Source organism: Tenrec ecaudatus, chromosome 3 (assembly GCF_050624435.1).
Source record: "Tenrec ecaudatus isolate mTenEca1 chromosome 3, mTenEca1.hap1, whole genome shotgun sequence".
NCBI classification, from domain to species: domain Eukaryota; kingdom Metazoa; phylum Chordata; class Mammalia; order Afrosoricida; family Tenrecidae; genus Tenrec; species Tenrec ecaudatus.
This window is the reverse complement of record NC_134532.1, coordinates 5,360,323-5,383,972: the sequence shown is the minus strand read 5'-3', so window position 1 is coordinate 5,383,972 and position 23,650 is coordinate 5,360,323. Positions and strand designations below refer to the sequence as shown.

General features: G+C 41.3%; 1 protein-coding gene across 1 annotated transcript in view; it reads right to left on the bottom strand.

The window, feature by feature from the left end:
* RXFP1 (relaxin family peptide receptor 1) overlaps positions 1 to 23,064 on the bottom strand; it is a 157,124-nt gene extending 134,060 nt beyond the window's left edge. Inside the window, 1 exon segment of the mRNA XM_075544691.1 lies at positions 22,883 to 23,064. Coding sequence (XP_075400806.1) covers positions 22,883 to 22,931 — 49 coding nt within the window. The 5' untranslated portion in view covers positions 22,932 to 23,064.
* Between the last annotated feature and the right edge of the window lie 586 nt (positions 23,065 to 23,650).

Genomic DNA, 23,650 nt, shown 5'->3' with positions numbered 1-23,650 from the left:
TAAAAAATTAACTAGTTGCATCAATAATAATAGTTAAGAGTTGCAGGGACAGTGAACTATTTACTGTGGCTTTTAGTCAAAGTTTCTAACTCCCACCAAAGATATTTTCCTGAATGGGTGCAGTAAGAAGGTGGGGAAGATACTGGTAGGATTCACCTATATGTAACTGTGAAGAAGATTCCCTGCAAAGTCTTCCTTCTGGGTATAACATAAACCCTCTGAGAAGCAGTGGGAGAGATTTCATTACTGGAAACAGCCAGGAGCGGTGTGTCCTTTTGACCCAAGATACCTATGCAAGGAACCTTCTGGATCCAAAAGACAGCCATAACACCAGAGAAGCAGCAGTAGAACAAGGAGCCAGAGCATTGAACAGCGTGATGGACTCTCCAGCCTGTGAAGCCAGACAAGCTAAGTGCTTTTGTGCAGGAGGCTGGCTTGTAGAGTGGGTGACTTTGGGCTGAGGCTTACTGGAGTGGGGTACTTCTGGACATTTAATTCAGGGAACCGGGTTTGCTGATGCACACAGCTTGAGCTGAATTCTTTTGTGTTTAGGCTTTTTGCATAGTAGTATGCCCCATGGACATTTTTTAGCAGACCTGAAATAATTTGTAGCATGTCCTGATAAACAATTCAACTCTGAGCATTTCTCACTGGCATTACAACTTGTTAACTTCCTTAATAAAACCTTTAATCATGAATTTTGTCTGTGAGGTCTGTGTAGCCATTGCAATAGATATTATATCTTCAAAAAAGGAAAACGAAAACACAACACAACTAAAACACCAAACGCATTGCCATTGAGATGATGTCACTTCATAGTGACCGTGTAGTACAGGGTAGAACTGCCCCTGTGAACTTCTAAGACTGTAAATCTTTAGGGAGTAGAAAGCTCAGGTTTTTCTCCCAAGGAGCAGCTGGTAGTTTTAAACTGCTCACCTTGTGGTTAGCAGCCCAATAAAACCACAAAACCAAACTCATTGTCATTGCGTCAGTCTGGATTGACTAGAGAAACAAATCCAGAGCCACTCATGTATATGTAAGAGAGACCTTTATTTCTCCTGAGTAAATTCAAACACATAGATATTATCCAGGCGTCTTTTTCAGATCACGTGCCATAAAGTTGGAGATTAATAAAAGGATGTCCAGAAAAGCTAGGGAAGTCAATTGGAGGATGAACAACGATCTCCTGCGACATGAATGGGCACAGGCCCAGATTAGAGAGGATATTAGGAAGTTTCTAGAAACTATTAAGAATGAGAATACAATGTATCAAAACTTGCAGGATACTGCGAAGGCAGTTATCAGAGTTAGCGTGATATCATTAAATGCATATATGAAAAAAGAAGAGAGGCTTATGACAGATACCTTATCACAAAACCTCCAACAACTAGAACAGAGTCAACAGAACAATCTCTCCAATAGTAAGAGAAAAAAAAAATCAGGGCAGAGTTAAACCAGTGGGAAGACAAGAGAACAATGCAAAATATAAATGCAGTTAAAAGCGGGATTTTATGAAAGGATCAATAGAATTGACAGACTACTGGTAAATCTGACCAAGAAAAGGAAGGAGCAAGCATCAGTAGTCAGGATAAGGGGTGAAAAATGGATAATCACAACAGACCCCAATGAGATTAAAAGAATAATCACAAAGTACTCTGGAGGTCTGTATTCTAATGAATTCATAAATGCGGAAGACATGGATAGATACTTGGAAAAATAGTCCCTCCCTAGATTATCTCAGACAGCGGTCAGGATCCTCAACAAACTCATTCTGAAAGAAGAAATACAGAGGGTCATCAAGAAACTACCAACAAAAACAGCCCCCGGGCCAGATGGCTGCACAACAGAAGTCTACCAAGCATTCAGGTAAGAGTCGACACCGATCCTCCACAAAGTATTCCATAGCATAGAAAAGGATGGCAAACTCCCAAACTCTTTCTACGAAGCCAGCATAATTTTGATAACCAAACAGGGCAAAGACCCCACAGGTATAGAGAATTACAGACTGATATCTCTAATGAACATAGATGCAAAAATCCTTAACAAAATATTAGCCAATAGAATACAAAGTATATAAACCATATCATCCACCACAACCAGGTAGGATTCATCGCAGGGATGGTGCAGCATCTGAAAATCCATCAATATTATACACCATGTCGATAAGAAAAAGGATAAAAATCACATGATATATGCGTAGATGCAGAAAATTATTTGACAATATCCAACACCCATTCCTAATTAAGACACTCAAGAAGATAAGAATGGAAGGTAAATTCCTCAAGCTGATACAAGCTATCTACGAAAAGCCAACAGCCAACATCATAGTCAATGGAGAAAAGACAAAAACCATCCTACTGAAAAAGGGTAACAGACAGGATGCCCCTTGTCCCCACTTGTATATCGTTCTAGAGGTCTTAGCTAACAACACAGACAGGGGAAGGTCATTAAAGGTATCCAAATGGGAAGGGAGGAGGTGAAACTATTCTATTTGCAGATGACATGATCCTGTACACTGAAAACCCCAAAAGCTCCACACTGGGAGTACTTACAGCGGTAAAGGAATAGGGAAGATGGCAGGATACAAGATCAACAAACAGAAGTCGGTAGGTTTGCTGTACACATGAGACTGGATCATGGAAGAGGAGATCAAGAAGGCAGTACCCTTCGCAGTAGCCAAGAACAAACTGAAATACCTAGGAATATATTTAACAACAACAACAACAACAAAAAAACCCACCAAAGACCTATACAAGGAAAACTACAAGACCCTACTACAGGAAACCAAAAGCATCCTCCACAAATGGAAGAACATCCCATGCTCATGGAATGGAAGGTTCAACATGGTAAAGATGACAATCTTACACAAAGCACTTTATATGTTCAATGCTATTCTGATTCAAATACCAACAACCGTCTTCAAAGAATTGGAAAAACTGATCACCAATTTCATATGGAGAGGGAAGAAGCCCAGAATTAGCAGGGAACTCCTCAAGAAGGACAAAGTTGGAGGACTTGCCTTACCAGATTTTAATACCTATTACACAGCCACAGTGGTCAAAACAGCGTGGTCCTGGCACAACGACAGACACTCAGGCCAGTGGAAAAGAATAGAGAGCCCAAGAATAAAACCATCCGCATCTTCGACAAGGGTCCCAAAACCACCAAGTGGGAAGCGGATGCCCTTTTTAACAAGTGGGCATCCACATGTAGAAAGATGAAACAAGATGTTTACCTCACCCCATGCAAAAGAATAAACTCAAGGTGGATCACAGACCTAGAAGTTAAACCCCAAACCATCAGGCCCATCAAGGAGGGAATTTGGGACTAACCTCAGAGCACTGGCCCAGGGAACTCATAGACTCACTGCAAAAGGGAACGGGACACACAGGGGTGGACTGGATATTGACAAATGGGATTTAATAAGAATAAAAAACTTGTGTACCTTGAAAGACTTCACCAAGAGGGTGAAGAGGCAACTCACAGACTGAGAGAGGATTTTTTGTAATGATGCATCAGACAAAGAGCTTATTACTAAAATTCTACAATGCCCTCATGGCCTGAAAAAAGAGGAAAACAGTTAACTTCCTAAAGAAGTGGACAGAAGAACTGAAAAGAACATTTAATAGGGAGGAGACCCACATGGCCAACAAGCATATGAGAAAGTGTTCCCGTTCATTAGCCATAAGAGAAATGTGAATTAAAACAACCATGAGATACCACCTAACACCCCCGAGGCTAGCCCAAATCAGAAATTCAGAGAGCAACAAGTGTTGGAGGGGCTGTGGTGAAATAGAAACCCTTCTCCACTGCTGGTGGTCGTGTAGATTTGTACAGCCACTGTAGAAAGCAATCTGGAGATAGTTAAAGAAAATGGAAATTGATCTACCTTATGACCCAATCATCCTCTACTGGGCATATACCCCGAGGAAGTAAATAAAACACAACCAGTCATCTGCACTCCATTGTTTATTGTGGCACAGTTCATAATCGCAAAGATTTGGAAACAGCCTAAGTTTGCATTGATGCATGAGTAGATTAGTAAACTCTGGCACATACATACACACAATGGAGTACTATGCAGCATTGAAAAGCACGGATGATCACATGAAGCACATCATTTCATGGGAAGAGTTGGAAGGAATCATGTTAAGCGAGGTAAGCCAATCTCAAAAGGGCAGGTATAACTTGAGTCCCCTGAGATATGTACAATCAGTACAGCAGGAATAGAAGAATAGACATTTACCTCACAATACATGAGTGGAAATATAGGTAGTCTGGGGGAGGTCAGACCAAACCCAGGGAGGTACATGTGAGTCCAACATAAAGAAGGGAAAAGGCGGGAAGGATGAGAAAGAAAGGGGATGGGAAGAAACTGAGATGATGACTTGGGGGGAACAGGGCACTAACCCACCCAGGGGGAGAGTATTGGTTGTGTCTCCACAGAACTGGAATGTGCATACAGACCCCACCATGATGTGTCAAACCAGGAGGGCAACATAACACGTGGAGGAATCCATGAAAAGACTGGACTAAAGGGCCAGTCCCAACCAGAATCAGCCTGACCCCCACCCTGGAAGTGTGTGCCACAGAGAATGACACTAGACCTTCTGGTGGGGGAAAGGAATCGACCTACCATACCCAGACGGAAGCGGAAGCAAATGAAGGGGGAGAAGGGAGTGGAGCACATCCTGGTCCAGCAAACCCTGAGGACAATAGCTCTGCTCAGAGCAGCCAATGCACAAAAAGGACCATATGGCAGGCCCCACTATGAGATGCAACATCCCACACTGACCCATAAGCCTCCAGGGGACAACACTGGAGACACAGTGTGGGATTTGTGCCTAAGCTGACCCCACCACACCGAGGCAAAACACTAAGAGTCTGCAACAGAATAGCAAGGGCAGCAGAGCAAGGAAGTCCCGAAGGAGTATAAAAAATGGACTTTGGGGCCAGGGTGTGGCACCCCATCAGACCCAACCAGAAAATACTCCTAAAAGTCAACAAACAGACCTTGAACTATTTACAAGATTTTCTTTTTTGTTGTTTGTTTGTCATTGTTTTTTGTTGCTGCTGTCATTTAGCATCACTTTGTTTAGCGCTGTCTTGTTTTTATGTGCATATTATTATCTCTGCAGGTCTATCTAGATATGATAGGCTGGATAAATAATGTGGAGAAGAAAACAATGGTACCAATGGTCCTGGGGGGACATGGGAGAGGGGTAAGTGGGGGAAAGGAAGTGGTGTTAACCAACCCAGGGACAAAGGAACAACAAGTGATTCAAACCAGTGGCAGGGAGGGTGTGGGAGGTTTGGTAGGGATTGACCAAGGGCAATGTAACCCAGAGGCATTACTGAAACCCAATTGAAAGCTGAGCATGATAGTGGGACAAGAGGCAAGTAAAAGGAAATAGAGGAAAGAACAAGAAGGCAAAGGGCATTTATAGAGGTCTAAATAAAGGCATGCACATATGTAAATCTATTTATATATGACGATGGGGAAATAGATCTATGTGCATATGTATTTTAGGTTTAGTTTTAAGGTATCAGATGGACATTGGGCCTCCAGTCAAGTACTCCCTTAATAAAAGAACACTTTTCTCCCCCTATTTAACTGACATTCCATGATGCTCACCTTCCCGACATGATCGCTGAAGACAAACGTGTGAATAAGCAAGTGTGGTGAAGAAGGCTGATGGTGCCCAGCTATCAAGAGATATAGCATATAGGGTCTTAAAGGCTTGAAGATAAACAAGTGGCTCCCTAGCCTGGAAACAACAAAGCCCACATGGAAGAAGCACATCTGCCTGTGTGATCACGAGGTTTCGAAGGGATCAGGCATCAAAGAACCAAAAATCATACCATTGTGAATGAGGGGGAGTGAAGAATGGGGACCCAAGGCTCATCTGTAGGCAACTGGACATCCCTTTTCAGAGGGGCACGGGTAGGAGATGAGCCAGATAGGGTGCAGGGTAGCATATATGAGACACACAACTCTCCTATAGTTCTTAAATGCTCCCCCCACCATCATGATCCCAATTCTACTTTACAAATCTGGTTAGACCAAAGGCTGTGCACTGGTACAGATAGGAACTGGAAACACAGAGAATCCAGGGCAGATGATTCCTTCAGAACCAGTGGTGAGAGTAGTGATACTGGGAGCGAAAGGGAAGGTGAGGTAGAAATGGGGAACCAATTACAAAGATCTACATAAAACCTCCTCCTTGGGGGATGGACAGCAGAAAAGTGGGTGAAGGGAGATGCCGGGCAGTGTAAGATATGATAAAATAATAATAAATTATCAAGGGTTCATGAGGGAGGGGAGAATGGGGAAGGAGGGAAAAAATAAGGATCTGACATCAAGGGCTCAAGTAGAAAGCAAATGTTTTGAGAATGATGAGGGCAATGAATGTATAAATGTACCTGATACAGTGGATGTCTATATGGGTTGTGATAAGAATTGTACGAGCCCCCAATAAAATGATTTAAATTAAAAAAGAATGAATTATTATCCTAGATTATATGATCCCCTTTTACATAATCTTGTTTAACCAGAATTTCCTGTCAATTCTCTAACACTTGTGTTTTTGCATTCTCCCATCGTTTGTGGATAAAATATTCCCTTCCTTTCTCTTCCTCCTCCCAACCCACATGCAGTTTTTCAGAAATTTCTGCTAAATTTCTCCACAATCACCCTGGATAGGTGCACTTCTTCCCACCTCTGCTTTCTCCCTAAGAGTCTGAGTCACTGGTGTTTAACTGAAGCGGTCAACCCCATTCTTGCCTCTTTTCAACCTGTTCTTCACCCAAGCATATTGAGAGATTGTCCAAAAACACATGAAGTCACACAAATATCCTACTGGCACCCCATTTCTCAGGCTAGAGGACAACATTTGTTTGCCTCTCCTTGTCAATGAGATTTATTTCTGCTTTTCTTCACTCAGTTTGAGCGATGCAGAAACTTCTCTCTGGACATGCTGAGGTTGGTTTTGCTTCAGGGGTCTTTGCGTTAGCTGTTCTGGCTAGTTGGATCGTTCTTCCTCCATATTCTTACAGGCATGGCTGTTCTTTATTATTCAGGTCTCAGCTTAAATACCTCTCCCTTAGAGATCCTGTCTGTGTTCACTCTGAATTCCCTGCCCGCATTTCTTTTCGTGCTAGCCACTAACCTATTCGATTTAATTTGTTTTCATATTAATTACTATCTGGTATATCTAGAGATATCCAGTGACACTCATCTATGTATAAAGAAGAGCTTTATGCCTATATATCTATGTCTGTATCTCTACATTTATATATATATATATGGCATCCCAGCCGCATCCAACTCAAGTTCATAAATCTGATGCTCATCCATAAGTCCCTCTTCAGACTCACATAGCAGCATGCTGGTGATGCAGACAGTGAACTGGAAAGTAGGAAGATCAATAGAATGATGAGTGCAGGATGAATGGATGTGTTATTTGTTGGAACATGGCAGGGCACTGGCACCTCTCAAGATTGGGCAGCTCACACTCCTGGTGGCAGACACAGAGTCCCAGTAAAGTCCCAGGAAGGAGGAAGGTGAAGTGGCAGAGAAAGGGCCAGTTCCCAGTCCTTCACTCTCATACAGAGGAGGGGAAAACGAGGAGCTGACACCAAGCGCTCAAATAGTGAATGTTTATAAAATAGTGATGGCAACACATGTATAAATATGCTTGAGAAAACTGATGTATGGGTTATCATAAGAGCTGTAAGAGCCCCAATAAAATGATCTTTAAAAAGGGGTACACTCCCAAGGAGGTGTGATCAAGCGGCCACTTGATTGATAGGTTTCACTCCATCCCTGGCCAGGAGCATCTAGTTGACATAAAATCATCCAACTACCACACTATCTGAACCATTTCTTTTGATTTACTCTTTTTGTTATTTGGACATCACCATCAAAGTGTTCATTTCTATTGGGATAAGGTCTTTTCTGCCTGGTCTCCATTGATTTTTGATACCTGCATCAATGATTAATGGTTATCATATCAAAGGAATACAAAATTTATTAGTTCATATTGGTCTCAGCTGATTCATAGAAGAGTCAAGAAAGTCAACTACACCAGGAAATAATTAGTCCACAGGACTAATGGACCATGTGAACCCTAGTCTCCATAGCCTTATGACCAGAAGAAATAGATGGTGCACAAATACCACTAGCCACTGCTCTGAAAGGGACTTCAATAGGAGATCTGATCGTCTTAGGTAAAAACATAGAATTGAACTCAAAATCAATAAAAAGGACCAAGTATACTGGTCTAACAGAGATTAGTGGAACCACTAAGACTGTGGACCTTGACACCTATCAAGACAGGAGCTAAAATCACTCCTATGACTCAACTTTCAACCGAATGGTAGACAAGCTTATTAGGTAAATAATAATATCAGGAAGGTTCCCATTGCTTAGAACAATTCAGCTATATGGGCATGTGCCCAGGAATAAACCTCACAAGGCATGAAGGGTTAGGAGAGACTGACAACTGCAAACAGTGAACACGGGGAGGAAGTGGGAAGAGAGCTGCTATAGTGTGGGGATTAAATTTAATGTCAGGAAACAGAATGCACAGGAATTCTTGAGTGGAACTCTAATTTACCCTAAGATTTCACTCAAATCGCAATAAAAATTTAAAATATATTCATTGTAGTAAATAATGAATACTTTTGTATGTATCTGAGGCATGTAGAATAATATTGCTAAACACCATGTTGAGAAGCTCTCTACAATATGCATGGCAAATGGCCTTCTTCCACTCTTGGCTAGATGTACTAAACTTAATCCCAGGAGAGTCAGTCATCAAATCCTTATTTCCTCAAAGGACACCAATCTCAGAGCAAAATCAGTAGCTATGACGTCATTTCTGACTTATAGTGACTTCAAATGAACAGAGTAGAACTGTTCTATAGTGTTCAATGCTATAAATTTTAGGGAGAAGATCTCCAGGTTGGCCTTCTGAGACAACTGTGGGTAGATTTAAATTTATGGGATGCCCATAAGTCACTCCACACTCACAACTTGTTTATGCTACAACTACTTGGAGGAAGCTTAGTTCTTTTTCGGGAAAAGGAGAAAACTACAAAGGGATGAGATAATTAATGAAAGAAAGAGATTAAAGAATAGTCCAGGAAAGAAATATCTAAAAAGATAAGCAGTTTAAATGAGCAATAGCTCTTCAGTAAAGTTGAGGAGGATACTACATTACAATTGCAGTTTATCATCAAGTGAGGAGGAAACTCCCAAAGACACCTTCAAGAACATAAGACAAAAATCAGAAAACCAAGCTCAAGGTCAATTGAGCTGATCAACACATACCACCTTGTAGGAGAGTAGAACTGTCCAATAGGCTTTCCAAAGCTGTAAATCTTGAAAGAAACTACTGAGTCTTTCCCCCCATAGAAGAGCATGTGGGTGTGAACCAGCAAACTTTCAGCAAGCAGTCCATGTACCTAGATCAGTTAGGATTCAATACATTGATAAATGTGCACAAGAGTCTTTCTGGGAAGCAGTAAGAAACGATTGTGTCTTTCATATGGAACTCTTCGAGCCCACAATGTGAACTCTATACAGTGTATATACAGTGCCCTGGCCTATCTGACCTTACAAGAGTTACTGGAGCTTCCAAACCTTCATTTAATTTACACCAAGGAAAATTTATCTTGTGGAAAAATATGACAGTCCAGCTGAAGGTGAGTCACTTGTGCTTTTTCGTTCAATATTTTGGTGAATAATTACAGCCAACCAGGATATAATATACAAGTATTCTTATTTTAAGGGTATTTTTGGCAGACAATCTTTCTAAATGCCCTTAGGATTCCCAAAGGGAGATGTAAACTGCTGCAGGGTGAGCGTAACTGTGAATTATTTCAGTGGTTTGCCCAAAACTTTCAGCGTTGTTTCATCTTGCTCATCTTCAAGGTAAATCACAAAACACTAATATGTGTAAAATCTGCCATGGTTTGTGCTATTCATTAAAGCATAGACACATTAAAACATAATCAAGTTATATAGATATTTGGCCCTGTCTTTGTGGTCACAGTCTTCTAAATAGATTTCACATGGTCTTTTCTCTTTACTGCTTCAGGGAGTGATTGATTGCTGAGCAAGATCTTCCCAATTTGTTGACTGATAGTTTCGGTTAACAGCCACGGATTACAAAGTTACTTATGGAGAACGGATGGCTCTTTGACATAATCAGTACATTCCATTGAATCAAATGACTGCAGTATAAACACTCTGTCTACCTCTTATTAGTATGTACTTTATTAACAATGATTCCTGTGATGCTTTGTATATTGCCTAATTTGGAAATTGGATTCAAGAGCATTAAGTAATTATAGCAATAACGTGAGCTAGGTAATAAACAACATACGAAAACCAGGAAGGATGGGAAATGAACACATAAAAGAGGTCATGAGAGCAATTTTGGAAATGAGGCAGATAGCACATTGGATGTCAGTAGATGGATGTCTGTGCAGCGCAGGGTCAAAAAAAGACTGAAAGGAGACAGCGATCAGTGTAAGACATTGTGGGGGGGGGCGGTAAAATTTATAAATTATCAAGGGTTTATGAGAGAGGGAGAGTGGGGAAGGGGGAAATGAGGAGCTGATATCAAGGGCATTAGCAGAAAGAAAATATTTTGAAAATGATGATGGCAACATATGTACCAATGCGCTTTCCACAGTGGGTGTATGTATGAATTGTGATAAGAGCTGTGAGAGCCCCCAATAAAATGATTTTAAAAGAAAGAGTTACAGTTTCAGAAACCCATCCAGGTAACTCTCCTCTATCCTATTGGGTTGCTATGCATCCCAATCAACTCAATGGCCATGAGCTAAGAAGTGAGCCAGAAGACTGGAGGTTTCAGTTCACCCAGAAGCTCGCTGGAAGAAAGGCATGACAATCTACTTCTGAGAAACCAACCATGGGAAACCTTGGGAACACAGGTCTGCTCTGACACACCTGGGGTCACTTTGAGTCAGAGTCGGTCCAAGGGCAAATGGTGGCTCTCTAACATTCTGTATAAACCTCCCGTTCCTGTTGTGTGTGGAATATAGTTCAAATTCTTGAGTGTGACAAACACAGACATTCATAATCTAGTTCTGATTTATTTGTAAACATTTGCTTCAGTCCAACTCTCCCATCACTCTGAATTTGCACCATTTTAATTCAGCCCTCTCTGTCCTTACTGTGTGGACTTACGGATGGAGTCAGGCCCCTCACTTTAGTGTCCAACAGAATTGGCAGATTTAAATGGAATTCCATTTAGTTTGTTGATTTCCTCAACAATCAATGTCAATAATAATATTATTATTATTATGGTTTCCTATAAAATGAGGGATTATATAAATGACCATTTGTCATAATTTTGGTGTTTTTCTGGTGAATGGCCAGAATACAGTCTTTGCAATCAGATAAACCTGAATTCAAGTCTTAGATTAAGCATTGAGGAAGCATAGGATTCTTGGAAAATTTCTAAATCTCCTTGAGCCTTAGTCTGTCATCAGAGAGCGGTGGGGTGGTGGTGGTTACTTAAATCTTACATGAATCTACCTTTCAGGGTTCATGTTAGGTTTTATTAGACAACTTTCACAGTTGTTTATAGTTTAGACAGAACTTGAACAATTTAACTTAGAGTACATGAATAATTCATAGTAGTGATCACGTTACGGTAGGTAACCTTGGCCTAGCACATTTTGTGTCTCTAAGCATGTAGGACTCATAGTGACCCTCAAGGACAGTAGGAACTGCTCCTGGGGGTTTCTGAGACTGCGTTGCTTTATGGGAGTTGGAATTGACTTGATGGCAGCGAGTTTTGAAAGTACATAGGATGCAGTACATTGTAAGATACGTGAAACTCTTCAGCAAGTTCTCCAGATTAAATTTAAAATAATGTCGGGTTTTAGGAGACTGGTTAGAAAACAGTGCTTATGGTGGTAGAGCTTTTAGAGAGGACAAGATTACCAGTGTCAAACTATGCTGGCTTCTTCCTAATATTTAGCTCAAGTTCTGTTATTTTAGGCACTATTCCAGAAAGAACGCAGAAAGATAAACTCAATGATTTTTTGCTTGTTTCATTTTTGAATAATACTTTGAATGATGTTTTCTGCTATAATATCGTGAAATGTGTTGACTAGAAATGCAGGGAAAGACAACATAAAATGTTAAAAAAAGAGCTGAAAAATGAAAAGTACCCATGACCGTCTGTGAAATAAGGGGATCAATTCATGCAACACAGTAGGGAAGTGGGAGGACATTGTATCAGAGAGAGTGTAGGAGGTTGAGTCAGAATCCTTGCTTGTGAGTCTGACCATGATAAGTACTATTTGTGTGACTTAAAGCTAGTTTCATCCTTCTCAGAAATGACTAACTGTACCCACCATTATGTAATTTCTGAGAACTCTGATTGTCCTATGAAGTTTTGTGAAAATAAGGACACTCATTTGTGTTCCCTTAACATTGTTGTGAAATAAAAGTGTGTATGTTATATCATATGTTTTGGAATTCCGTAAAGATTTCATATGTTGCCAATGTATTTCATCGTATCTCTTACTTTAGATCACTATGCTTCTGTGTTCATACGTTCTATTTACCAAATGTTCTGTGCTATATGATATGTCCGGATACATTTCCTTTGGGGTCACTCCTTTTAACTGGTCTGTCCCTAAAACTAGGCAGCTAGATGGTGCTTTATTGTCCAGGCAGAGTAGGATTCACACACAAAGTATTCCAGAAAAAGAAAAGTCCTGACTTGGGCGTCCCACACTGCAAGTCGCTGTGTTCAACTACAATAGCTTGAGGAAAAGACTTCCTTTCTTCCCCGCCCCCTCATTTCTTTGAAAAATTCTACCGTCTTGTCTTTAAATTCTAAAATCCATCCTGAGTGACACAGAGCACCGAGTCTGTTCACCACCCGAGGAGAGAGTTAAGGACGTGTGATGCTCTGAAAGGAGTATAAGTGACGTGTGAGCATGCAACTTTCTACTACCTTGGGATGTAAAACCCCTTAGGGAGAGGGGAGAAATTCACAGGAGTGGTTAGCAGGCTGTACCCAACAAAAAACATAAAAAAGATAAAAGAAAAAACACATGAACAAAGTTGTTGAGTAGATCCTAATTCATGATGACCATGGAAACCCCATATTGTGAACCTTTTGGAAGCATAACTCATTGCTATGAGTCCATTCTGTCTCATAGTGATCTTATAAAATAGGATAGATTTGCCCCTGTGGATATCCAAGACTGTAAGTATCCATGGGAGTAGAAAGCCTCATCTTTCAATGGGGTGGCTGGTGGCTTGGAACTGTTGACCTGGCCATAACCACTGAGCCACCAGAGCTCCTCTTTAGAAGCACATAGGCAGGCCTTTCTTCAGGGGCCTTTCAAGTCACCATCCTCCCAGTTAGTAACCTGGTGCTTAACTGTTTGGGTGCAGGCAGAGGCGAGTCTTGTCTCCTATCTAGTTACACTGCTCAAGGAAAGGGCAAGTCTTTAAGAGAAACCACATGCCTTCAGTTATACCAGGGACAGATCAGTATCCAGAAAGTAAAAGAGTAATCTAGAGCCGATATAGCATCTGAGCCAGCTCCATCTCTCTCTTGATGCCTCACAGGTGCAAAGAGCCTTCGTGGGTTTCCTGTGTCTCCTGAGAAGGCTGAGTGTGGGTTGCCAGTCAATGTAAAGGGGTGTATTGTATGGGCGAGAAGGATGTGGAGTATCTGTATCCAGTGACTGAAGGATATGGAAGGGTGTTTAAATGCTTTTATTTAGGTGCTTGTAGTTGGTTGAATTATGTCATTGTGCTTCTCTTAAAGATGGGTTGAAGTCTTAACATACCCACCCCTCCAAGCAGAGAGTGTCACCATTGAGAATGAACCAGGATCTCTGAAGATGCTATCAGTTACCTGATACACTGAGAAGGGTCTACTAGAGTAGGGTGTGTCTTATTCCTACGGGATTGATGCCCTTGTCAAGAGGGAGACTGCAGGAAGATGAAGGCAGAGATTGGAGTGACCAGCTACAAAGATGGCCAAGAGCGACCAGAAGCCAGAAAGAGGCAATACAAGATCTTCTTGAGAGTCTTCAGGAAAACAAACAAAAACCCCAAACACCTTTGTGCAGTAGAGATCTTCGTGTTGGGTCACCAGGAGTGGAGATGGGTGACTGAGGTAAATGAGGGTAAATTGTGGATCCAGATTGCCTCTGGCCAAAGAGAGATTAATCATCTGGCCGAAGCAAGTCAAATGCTTTTGAGAACTGAAAAATGATAGTGAAGAGGAGAGGGGATAGAACTTTAATAAGAATTTTGTAGACTGTATTTATTTATTGAGTGATCAGACTCCTTTTGAAGCATGGAGAAAGCCTCATACTTTGGGTGAGTTCTTAAAATATGTGATTCTATTCTGAAACTATCACACATTAATAGTTTTATGAGGGTTTACTGTCACATCAGCAACATGTGTCTTAGCGTATTCCTTATCCTGCCTCTGTTCATGGATTGCTGGGTGATTTCACTGACTTCATCTTCTTTAACCTCTGAGGGCCCGGTGTGGTGTTTGTAATCACTTTCTGTATTTATTCGAAACCACTTAGCATCTTTCCTTCTGTGATTCCCTTAGAGGACATTGTCTTGTTAATTTTCATTCCTTCTGAATCACAGTCACTTATTCTTCATTTATCTATTCAGCTACTTGCCGTAAGTATGCCACAGGCATACTTTTAAGGGGGTTACACAAATGGTAAAATGTTTGGTCTTGGTCCAAGTGCTCATATTTCAATTTAATAGTTGTTTGGTATCTATTTATGTTGGTTAGTTTTGTATATGGCGGGAAAGAACAAGTCTATTTAATTCTTTGTGTAACTGTTACTATTAGTCTCAGGGTCTAAGAATAATAATGAAGATGCTTTATATACTAGAATAGAAACTCTGAAAAAGATGTCTAAGAGCCAGCAACACTACACAAAGATTAGAACAGATATTTCCATTAGAATGGATTTAATGAACACACGTCTTGCCACATTATTTCAGGTCAACACTGAGGATAGATGCTCAGTTGTTGAGGAAAAACTACTCAACTTTAACAAGCAAAAGCATTTCCTCTTTCCAGGGGGTTTCAATTCTTGTTCTATAAACATACAAACATCAGAGATAAGGACAATAAGTCCCCCCAAATCCAAACCCACTGCCGTAGTGTCAATCCTAAATCTTGGCAATCCTTTCAGATATAGTAGAGCTGACTCATTGGCATCACAAGGTTATAATTATAGAAGTAGATGCCACATCTTTCTCCTGTGAAGCAACGGGTGAGCTCAACGTACTGACCTTTGATTAGCAGCTGAGATCTTTAGCCACTGAGTCAACAGATCTCCTGGACACTAATTAAAACCCAAACCAAAAAAAAAAATCCAAGAAATTGGATTAGCAATTAGCAGGCCAATGCTTAACCCTTCTGCATGATCAGGATGGCAGAAGGGCAAAAATAAAAATCTCAATTTAACGTAACTAAACCAGCCGTCTCTCTGGATCTTAATGCCAAGGACGAGGCTATACGGAGGCTAAGAGAAGCTAGCAGACTGCATGTCTTACTTAAGTTTGAACAGTGTGAGAAAGTAACATTTATAAATCACGAGGCACTTTTGCAATGTCCAACAACTCAGCCACTGCTAGGAAGGTAACAACGGCAAGTCTTCTAGACCTGTGAAAATGAGTCAAGCATTGTTTGGCCAGCTCTGGGAAAAACCTATAAAAATATCAAAAGGCTGGGTGAGAAAGGAGAAAGAGAAAGGATAAAAAAACAGGATAAGAATCAGAGGTTTGGGGAGCGAACAAACAGACTGAACTGTGCTTTATCTCAGGAGCCAATGTCTGATGCACCTGAGAATGGAATCAGTTATTTCCATTCATTTAAATGAACAACGTGTGTGGCCCAGATGAAAGCTTCCAGAAAATTATACAGAGTAGCTTATGTTTGATGTCCCTAGGGACAAATAATTGCTAATTTTGCTCCAAAGGTGTCAATGTACATACATTTGCATATCTGATTCTCTACTGGCATTCTCCTTTGGCACTGAACAGATGGCATGGGAGAGGGAAGAGGGACTGAGCACCGGGCAGACCTGAAAGGGAGAGTGACCAGGGAGAGTGCATCTCAATGTCTGGAACCAACAAGTAAAGACAGTCTCACCCCACTTGACAAATAGGAGATCCGACCATCCTGGGAACAGACAAATTTATTGGCAGAATAGGATTCTTTTGCTGCCAAATCATGAATTGTCATTAAATAGTAATGAAGATACACTACATTGTGGAAGGGTCCTTCCTATGTCTGGAACATTGAGGAACATGTTACCCCACCCCAGGAAATTGACCGTGTGTGCTGGGCATGGGGGTAAGTAGGGAAGGGAGGGAAACTCATAGGTGCTGACTCATGGGTTTCTGAGACTGTAACTGTTGACGGGAATAGAAGGCCCAGTCTTTCTTCTGGGCCATGGAGGTGGTTCTGAACTGCCCAGCATGAGGATCACAGCCCAACAAGTGACCACTACACCAGCAGGAAGAAGGAGGGAAAGAGCATGTTCGGGTTGCTCCAGGAGTCCCCACGTGGTGCAAAGGATAAAGGCACTCAAGTTGAGGTTTGAGCCTAGTTATGGGGCCCTCAGAAGAGAAGCTTGGAGCTTTACTTTAGATGAAGCTATCCATCAAAAACCTTTTGGGGTTCAGTTCTACTCTGATCCACATGGAGATGACACGAGTTGGAATTGATTTGTTAACCACTGTTTATTTTGTTGTTGTTGTTGTTTGAAGAGTGACTCCACTCCACGTAAGCAGACTCCTCAGGAAGACCAAAAATTGGCATTTTTTTCTTCCCCATAGCTTCATGTTATACTTGTGGAACAATCCTCAGACTGGCTTTTCAGCTGGCAGCAAATTAAGTGACTTTGAGCGTGTTGTCCCCAGGACATAGAAGGTGACGGGAAGGGCTACTCTTTTTTTTATTTTTTGGTTTGTTTTTTTTTAAATTAATAAATCTTTTTATAGGGGCTCATAAAGCTCTTTTTAAAAACATTTTATTAGGGGCTCATACAACTCTTATCACAGTCCATACATATACATACATAAATTGTATAAAGCACATCCATACATTCCCTGCCCCAATCATTCTCAAAGCATTTGCTCTCCACTTAAGCCCTTTGCATCAGGTCCTCTTTTTTTTGCCCCTCCCTCCCCGCTCCCCCCTCCCTCATGTGCCCTTGGTAATTTATACATCGTTATTTTGTCCTATCTTGCCCCATCCAGAGTCTCCCTTCCCCCCCTTCTCTGCTGTCCCTCTCCCAGGGAGGAGGTCACATGTGGATCCTTGTAATCAGTTCCCCCGTTCCAACCCACTCACCCTCCACTCTCCCAGCATCGCCCCTCACTCCCTTGGTCCTGAAGGTATCATCCACCTTGGATTCCCTGTGCCTCCAGCCCTCATATGCACCAGTGTACAATCTCTGCCCTATCCAGCCCTGCAAGGTAGAATTCGGATCATGGTAGTTGGAGGGAGGAAGCATCCAGGATCTGGGGGGAATCTGTGTTCTTCATCGGTACTACATCACACCCTGACCGACCCATCTCCTCTCCTAAACCCCTCTATGAGGGGATCTCCATTGGCCGACACTTGGGCCTTGGGTCTCCACTCTGCACTTCCCCCTTCATTCAATATGGTATGTATATATATATATATACATATATACATACATACACACACACATATATATACATATACACACATATATCTTTCATAAAGGTCTTATCACAATCCGCACATACATCAATTGAGCAAAGCACCCTTATACATTCGTTGCACTCGTCATTCTCATAATTCACCTTCCACTTGGGTTCCTGGAATCAGCTCGGTTTCCCTTTTTTCCCCTCCCCCTCCCCCCCGCTCTCCCCTTCCCCTTGGTCCCTTGATAGTTTATAAATAATTATTATATCTTATCTTACACTCCCTGGCGTTGCCCCTCACCCACCTCCCCATTGTTGGTGAAGAAAGCTGATGGTGCCCGGCTATCAAAAAGATATAGCGTCTGGGGTCTTAAAGGCTTGAAGGCAAACAAGCGGCCATCTAGCTCAGAAGCAACAAAGCCCACAGAGAAGAAGCACACGGCCTAAGCGAATACAAGGGAAGGGCTACCCTTTAGAAACACATTTTGTTGTCTGGGCATAGGTTAGTAGCATGAGCGGGCTGTAGAAACAATGTAAATGATGAAGGAAAGACAAATTGTAAAAATACCCTTACATTCACATCTCCTTTGGGCTTAACTTTGAACATGAATTTATGGAGTTGTGCACAAACTCTACTCTCCCAGCCCCATTCTCTCCTTGATTGTGAGAAAGATATGAAGTGCTAGGTATTAAGCAAATCGAACTCTCTCTCTTGTCTATCTATCTATCTATCTATCTATCTATCTATCTATCTATCTATCTATCTATCTATCTATCTATCTATCTATCTATCTATCTATTTCTGTCTGTCTGTCTATGTGTATTTAAATGACTATACTAACAGTATATAGGAAAGCTCTTCATTTTTGCATCCAAGAATTTACTAGATAGAGAATTTCCTTTAATAACTCCAGCCTATGTCCTTGCTATTTTAAGATGATATTTCACTCTTCTGATACATACTATCCTTCTTATCCAACATATGTAATTCGAAGGCTCGCTTTTAAAATGGAGTAAAGAATATCACAGCTGAAAATAAGAGCCAACCTTGCCATGGTCATGGTTTCTTCATACATAAAACAGGAGGACATTGTACTTTGGAAGCTATATGTTTCTTCTGACTAAAAAAAACCCAACAATCTAATTTGTTTTCAGTCAGAAGAACAATGTGCTTACTATGAGAACAATGTAAGAGGGAATGTATAGGCAACAATTTACTTGAGATTCAGGTTGCTGGAAGCGGAAAAGGAAATTTCATATTATTATTTCTTTTTAAATGAGCGGGGCCTGAGAAAAGATTATTAAGAGGCAAATTACTCATTAGAAGCTTTAATCAACGAGAGAGCTCATAGGACTGTATCGTCGCTCAGCTCAAGTGTTTACTCAGTCTTCCAAAAGAAACAAAAATGCATTTGAGATCTCACCTGCCTCCTGAGAATAAGGCTCTCTGCAGTCCTTTGCTGCAGCTAAACTTGCGGATGACATTTTGGTTTGGCTGAACATCTTGCTGAATGGTGGGCCAGGAACTGCATTTGGAAAGGGGTGAAGAAGAGGGAGCTGTGTTGTTCTGCATTATATAGTGAGCATTTGAGTTCTTGCAGTGGGGGCGGTGGTGCGATGGGAGAGGGTAAGTTGAAGAATGAGGGGAGAGAGGAATGGAGAGATAGAGTGCTCACAGTCAGGGTGCAGTGTAGCAACGATGAAATATACAATTTTCCTCTAGTTCTTGAATGCTCCTTTCCCTCCACCCCCATTATCATGATCCCAGTTCTCCCTTACATATCCGGCTGGACTGGAGGATGTACACTGGCACAGATAGGACTGGAAACACAGGGCATCCAGGACTGATGATCCCCTCAGGACCAGTGGTGAGAGTGGCGGTACAGGGAGGGTGAAGGGAAGGAGAGGGAGAAAGGGAGAACAGATGACAAGGGCTACATATGGCCTCCTCCCCGGGGGACAGACAATGGAGAAGTGGGTGAGGGAGACGTTGGATGGTGTAAGATATGACAAAATAATAATAATTTATAAATTATCAAGGGCTCAGGGGGAAGTGGGAGTCGGGGGGAGGGGATAATGAGGACCTGATACCAAGGGCTCAAGTAGAAAGCAGGTGTTTTGAGAATGATGATGGCAACATACGTATGAATGTGCTGGACACAATGGATGGATGGATGGATTGTGATAAGAGTTGCATGAGCCCCTAATAAAATGATTTAAATAAAAAAGAATAGAGTGCACAGGTGAGGTTGCCGAGGCTTTGTGTGGCAGAGTCAAGGTCGTGGTGCAGTCACTCCACTTTCCCATCACTAGCAGTGGCAGGTATTATAGAGCTGAGCTTTGTACAAGGTCTACCTTTCATTTACATGAATTTATGCTTCCAAAAGTCTTAGAAAAAATATCTTAGTTTTAAATTTACATTTCCCACAAACTTTTTAAAGCCCCTTCTTGTTACAGGATGGCCTCACAGCTGTTCATTCAGCTTCCCCTAATGCCAACATCTTATTCAATTGCAATACATGATCCAATCAGGAAACCGACATAGGCACAAGACAATGAACGAGGGAGGCTACAAGCCGAAGAACTTTATTTTTAAAATGCAAAACTCTCAAGACTTTATGAAGAAAACCCTTGAATCTTTATGCTGCCCCCATCCATGTATCCTTGTTTTTGCACTGGTCTGACTGGAAATCCTAGATTAACTTGCCACCTTCTCTGCTCTATCCCTTCAGAGCAGGGGTGATGCTGTATTCATATGTGAGTTCTATTTCTTATTATAGTATATCTCATCCAATAATGTATTTGGTTAACAAAATGACACATAACTGCTTAATTCTCAAAACCTATTTATTCACATTATCTCTATGAGAATGTCCATGGCTTAGGAGGAATAGCACACACTTTGAAAGCATTCAAATCTTGGTATTTATTAGCTTGTATGATGTGACAAGACATTTAATGTTCTTGGGTCTGGTCTTTCTCATGTGCTTTATTGTTGCAAAACTTCAGGGAGATGCTCTGTGTAATAAAGAACGGAATGCAGGGGCTCTGAGAAGTATGTAAGGCAGGGGACATTATTGCCACTTTGCAAAGGAAGGTCTAGAGAAGTCATTTGCCAAAAATCACAAAGCACTTTAGATCAGGCGTCATCTCTGACATCCCATGGACTTTCCCAGGTAACAGGAGGGTGGACACAAAACACAAACAATCACAGGGAAGTCACAGAAGTTTAGGAATTTTTCCTTTAACGTATCGTTAACTTCCTCTGCTATGTGTAATAGAATGCCTCTCCTAGGTGGGACTGGGCAATAAATTAAGCCAAGGGGTGAGTCATGAATGTGAATTGTTGTTTCAGAGGTTCCTGTTAAGTGTCTCTTTCAAATCCCAGTAATGACCATGATGCCACTCAGACATGCCAAAATCTACATCAGATGTTTATGCCTTCATCCTCTGCGATGGGCTTGAAGCCCCCGAGTATTTACATTGCATCATCAAATGAACAAACAAGCAAGCAGAACAGAGTTTAAATTGAAAAGGACTGAAGGATTAGTAAGGGATCATCATCACCGTCATCATCATCATCATCAACAATCTGCTATTTATATTCTCAAAAAACTCAACACAAAGGGAGCATGTAGCTAGGGAACCTCATTGCTGGCCTGAAAAGACTGGTAAAACATCAGCCAAAATTGGCCCTTATCCTGCCAGAAGCACCTTTTAGTCATGCTTTATATAAGAATACCTATGTGACTCGATCTATTTGTTTAATCGACTAGGAGAAGATAGAATATGTTATTGATTTATGAGGCTGGTGGCGGCAAACATCAAGACTGGTAATTGACATATGGGATTATGATGGCAAACCCCAATTTTTGAGCATGGTGTGTAATTTGACCTTTTCTCTTTCTGTTAGATCAAAATGGCAACGACAATAGTCAAGAAGAGTAATGGAGAACGTTTGGCACTAGAACATTTCATGATGCTGTCTGTTGCCCTGGTGGCATTGTGTGTTAATCAATGGCCCAGGAACCACAAAGTTGGTGGTTCAAACCCACCATCTGCTCCTTGGGAGAAAGAGGAACTCCTCTGTCCCTGCAAAGATTTCCATTCTCATGAACCCTCCCAAGCAGCTCTGCTCTGCCCTATTAGGGTCACAAAGACTTGGAATCAACTCGACAGCAGTGGGAGGGCAGGTATTCTAGAGATCAGGCCTGGGGAAGGAGAGAGAGAGTAAAATATATAATTTTGGATGCCCTTGGAATTGGGGGAATTAGGATTGAAATGTTTTTGGTGGCATTCTTCATGAGAATTCTCAGTGGAAACAACTTTTACAAGCTTTAAGGGACAGGGGAGCACAAACATTCTTTTATCTTCTAAGTTTGTCAAAGCTTATGCATCCTCCTGCAAGGTAGCCAGAAAGTTTTCTTTCTTGGTTTCCTATGACTTTCTCATCACTTCTTTACTAAGAAACCATTCCTTCATTTCTGTTTCCAGAATATAATTCCAGTGGGGTTTCACGCACAACAAAGCTTTACTTTGGAATGTTACTGAAAAATAAAGCATGGCACACATCGACAAAGACAAATTTGTCATTCTAGCAAAAGGGAGCTCATGGTGTGAGTGTGTGTGTGTGTCTGTGTGTATGCTGCTTCATCAATTGTTCTGTTTTCCTCTCAAGAAAAAGTGAGGGATCTTGATAAATAAAACCTTTTCAGGGATCTAGGAATGCATTCCTTTGGGAGGAAGCAGACCTACATCTCAGTTCCTACAGAGCAGGGAAGACAAAGCATGAAAACGACAGGGCAACTGGAGCAGCTGTAGACACGTCCCCAGCTCATTTCACTGGCCACACTCCTTCTATAAACCTTGTCTTGCATGGCTGCTCTCCTTTAAACACTATGAACTTAATTGTAAATATGCATCTCAATTTTATGCGCAAATTGGTTGTTATGAAGCACAGGTTAACCTTGCTAGACGATTGACTATTAAAATAAATTCCAGAATTTGATTAAGAAGAAAAACCCTGATGCCTATAATTTTTATCAGAAAATACTTTTAAAATTAACAGCACATCTAATTATCCAACATTGGAACTTATTATGCTTATTTCTGAAAATACTAAAGTATACAAAATTGAATTCTGAGTATACTTACAATATTTTCCAATTATCAAGATGGAGAAGAAGACAGGACCAGATGTCATTTCTTCCTTCCCAAGTAACTGATTGGTAAAAGTGAATAAAACGTGTTCTTGCTTTCTGAGTCGCACACAGCTCACGGCAGTTGTGAGCTATTTCTGTCTGCAATCTTAGCAGCTATGAAGCAGTCCCTCTCATTTCCTCTCCCGTTCCCCCACCCCCTGTCTCTCCATTCTGTCTGCTTTCCTTTTTCCTCTCTCTCTCTTCTCCCCGCCCTGCTGCTCTGTCTTAATCTCTTTCATCACACACACACACACACACACACACACACACACACACACACACACACGTGCGCTAGTGATGAGGAAAACTTTCAGAGGGAAAGCACACCACTGTCTTTGCTCGTTTAGTCTAAGCATCTTGTTTCTATGTCTTGTGACAGTCTGCAAATGAGAGAGTGCTTGAACACTGACAAACATCTGAGCAGCTCAACGCCACACTGCTAGAGAGGAACTGAGTTACGGGTATATGACAAACAAACAAATAAGCAAACAAACAAACAAACAAACAATGTTTGTTTTCCCCTTGGAGTTGGCAAAAAAGAACCACACCAGAAAAAGTACCTTTGTAGAATTCCCTACCAGGCAGGAATGAAAATGTAAGCAATCTTAAGCTGCCCAAAGTTAAGAATTTGAAAAAAATATATAATGCCGTGAAAAGAAAATTATCTTGAGCTGGTGACACGTTGTTGGTAAAGTCTTCTTGTGTTTGACTCACACCCTGC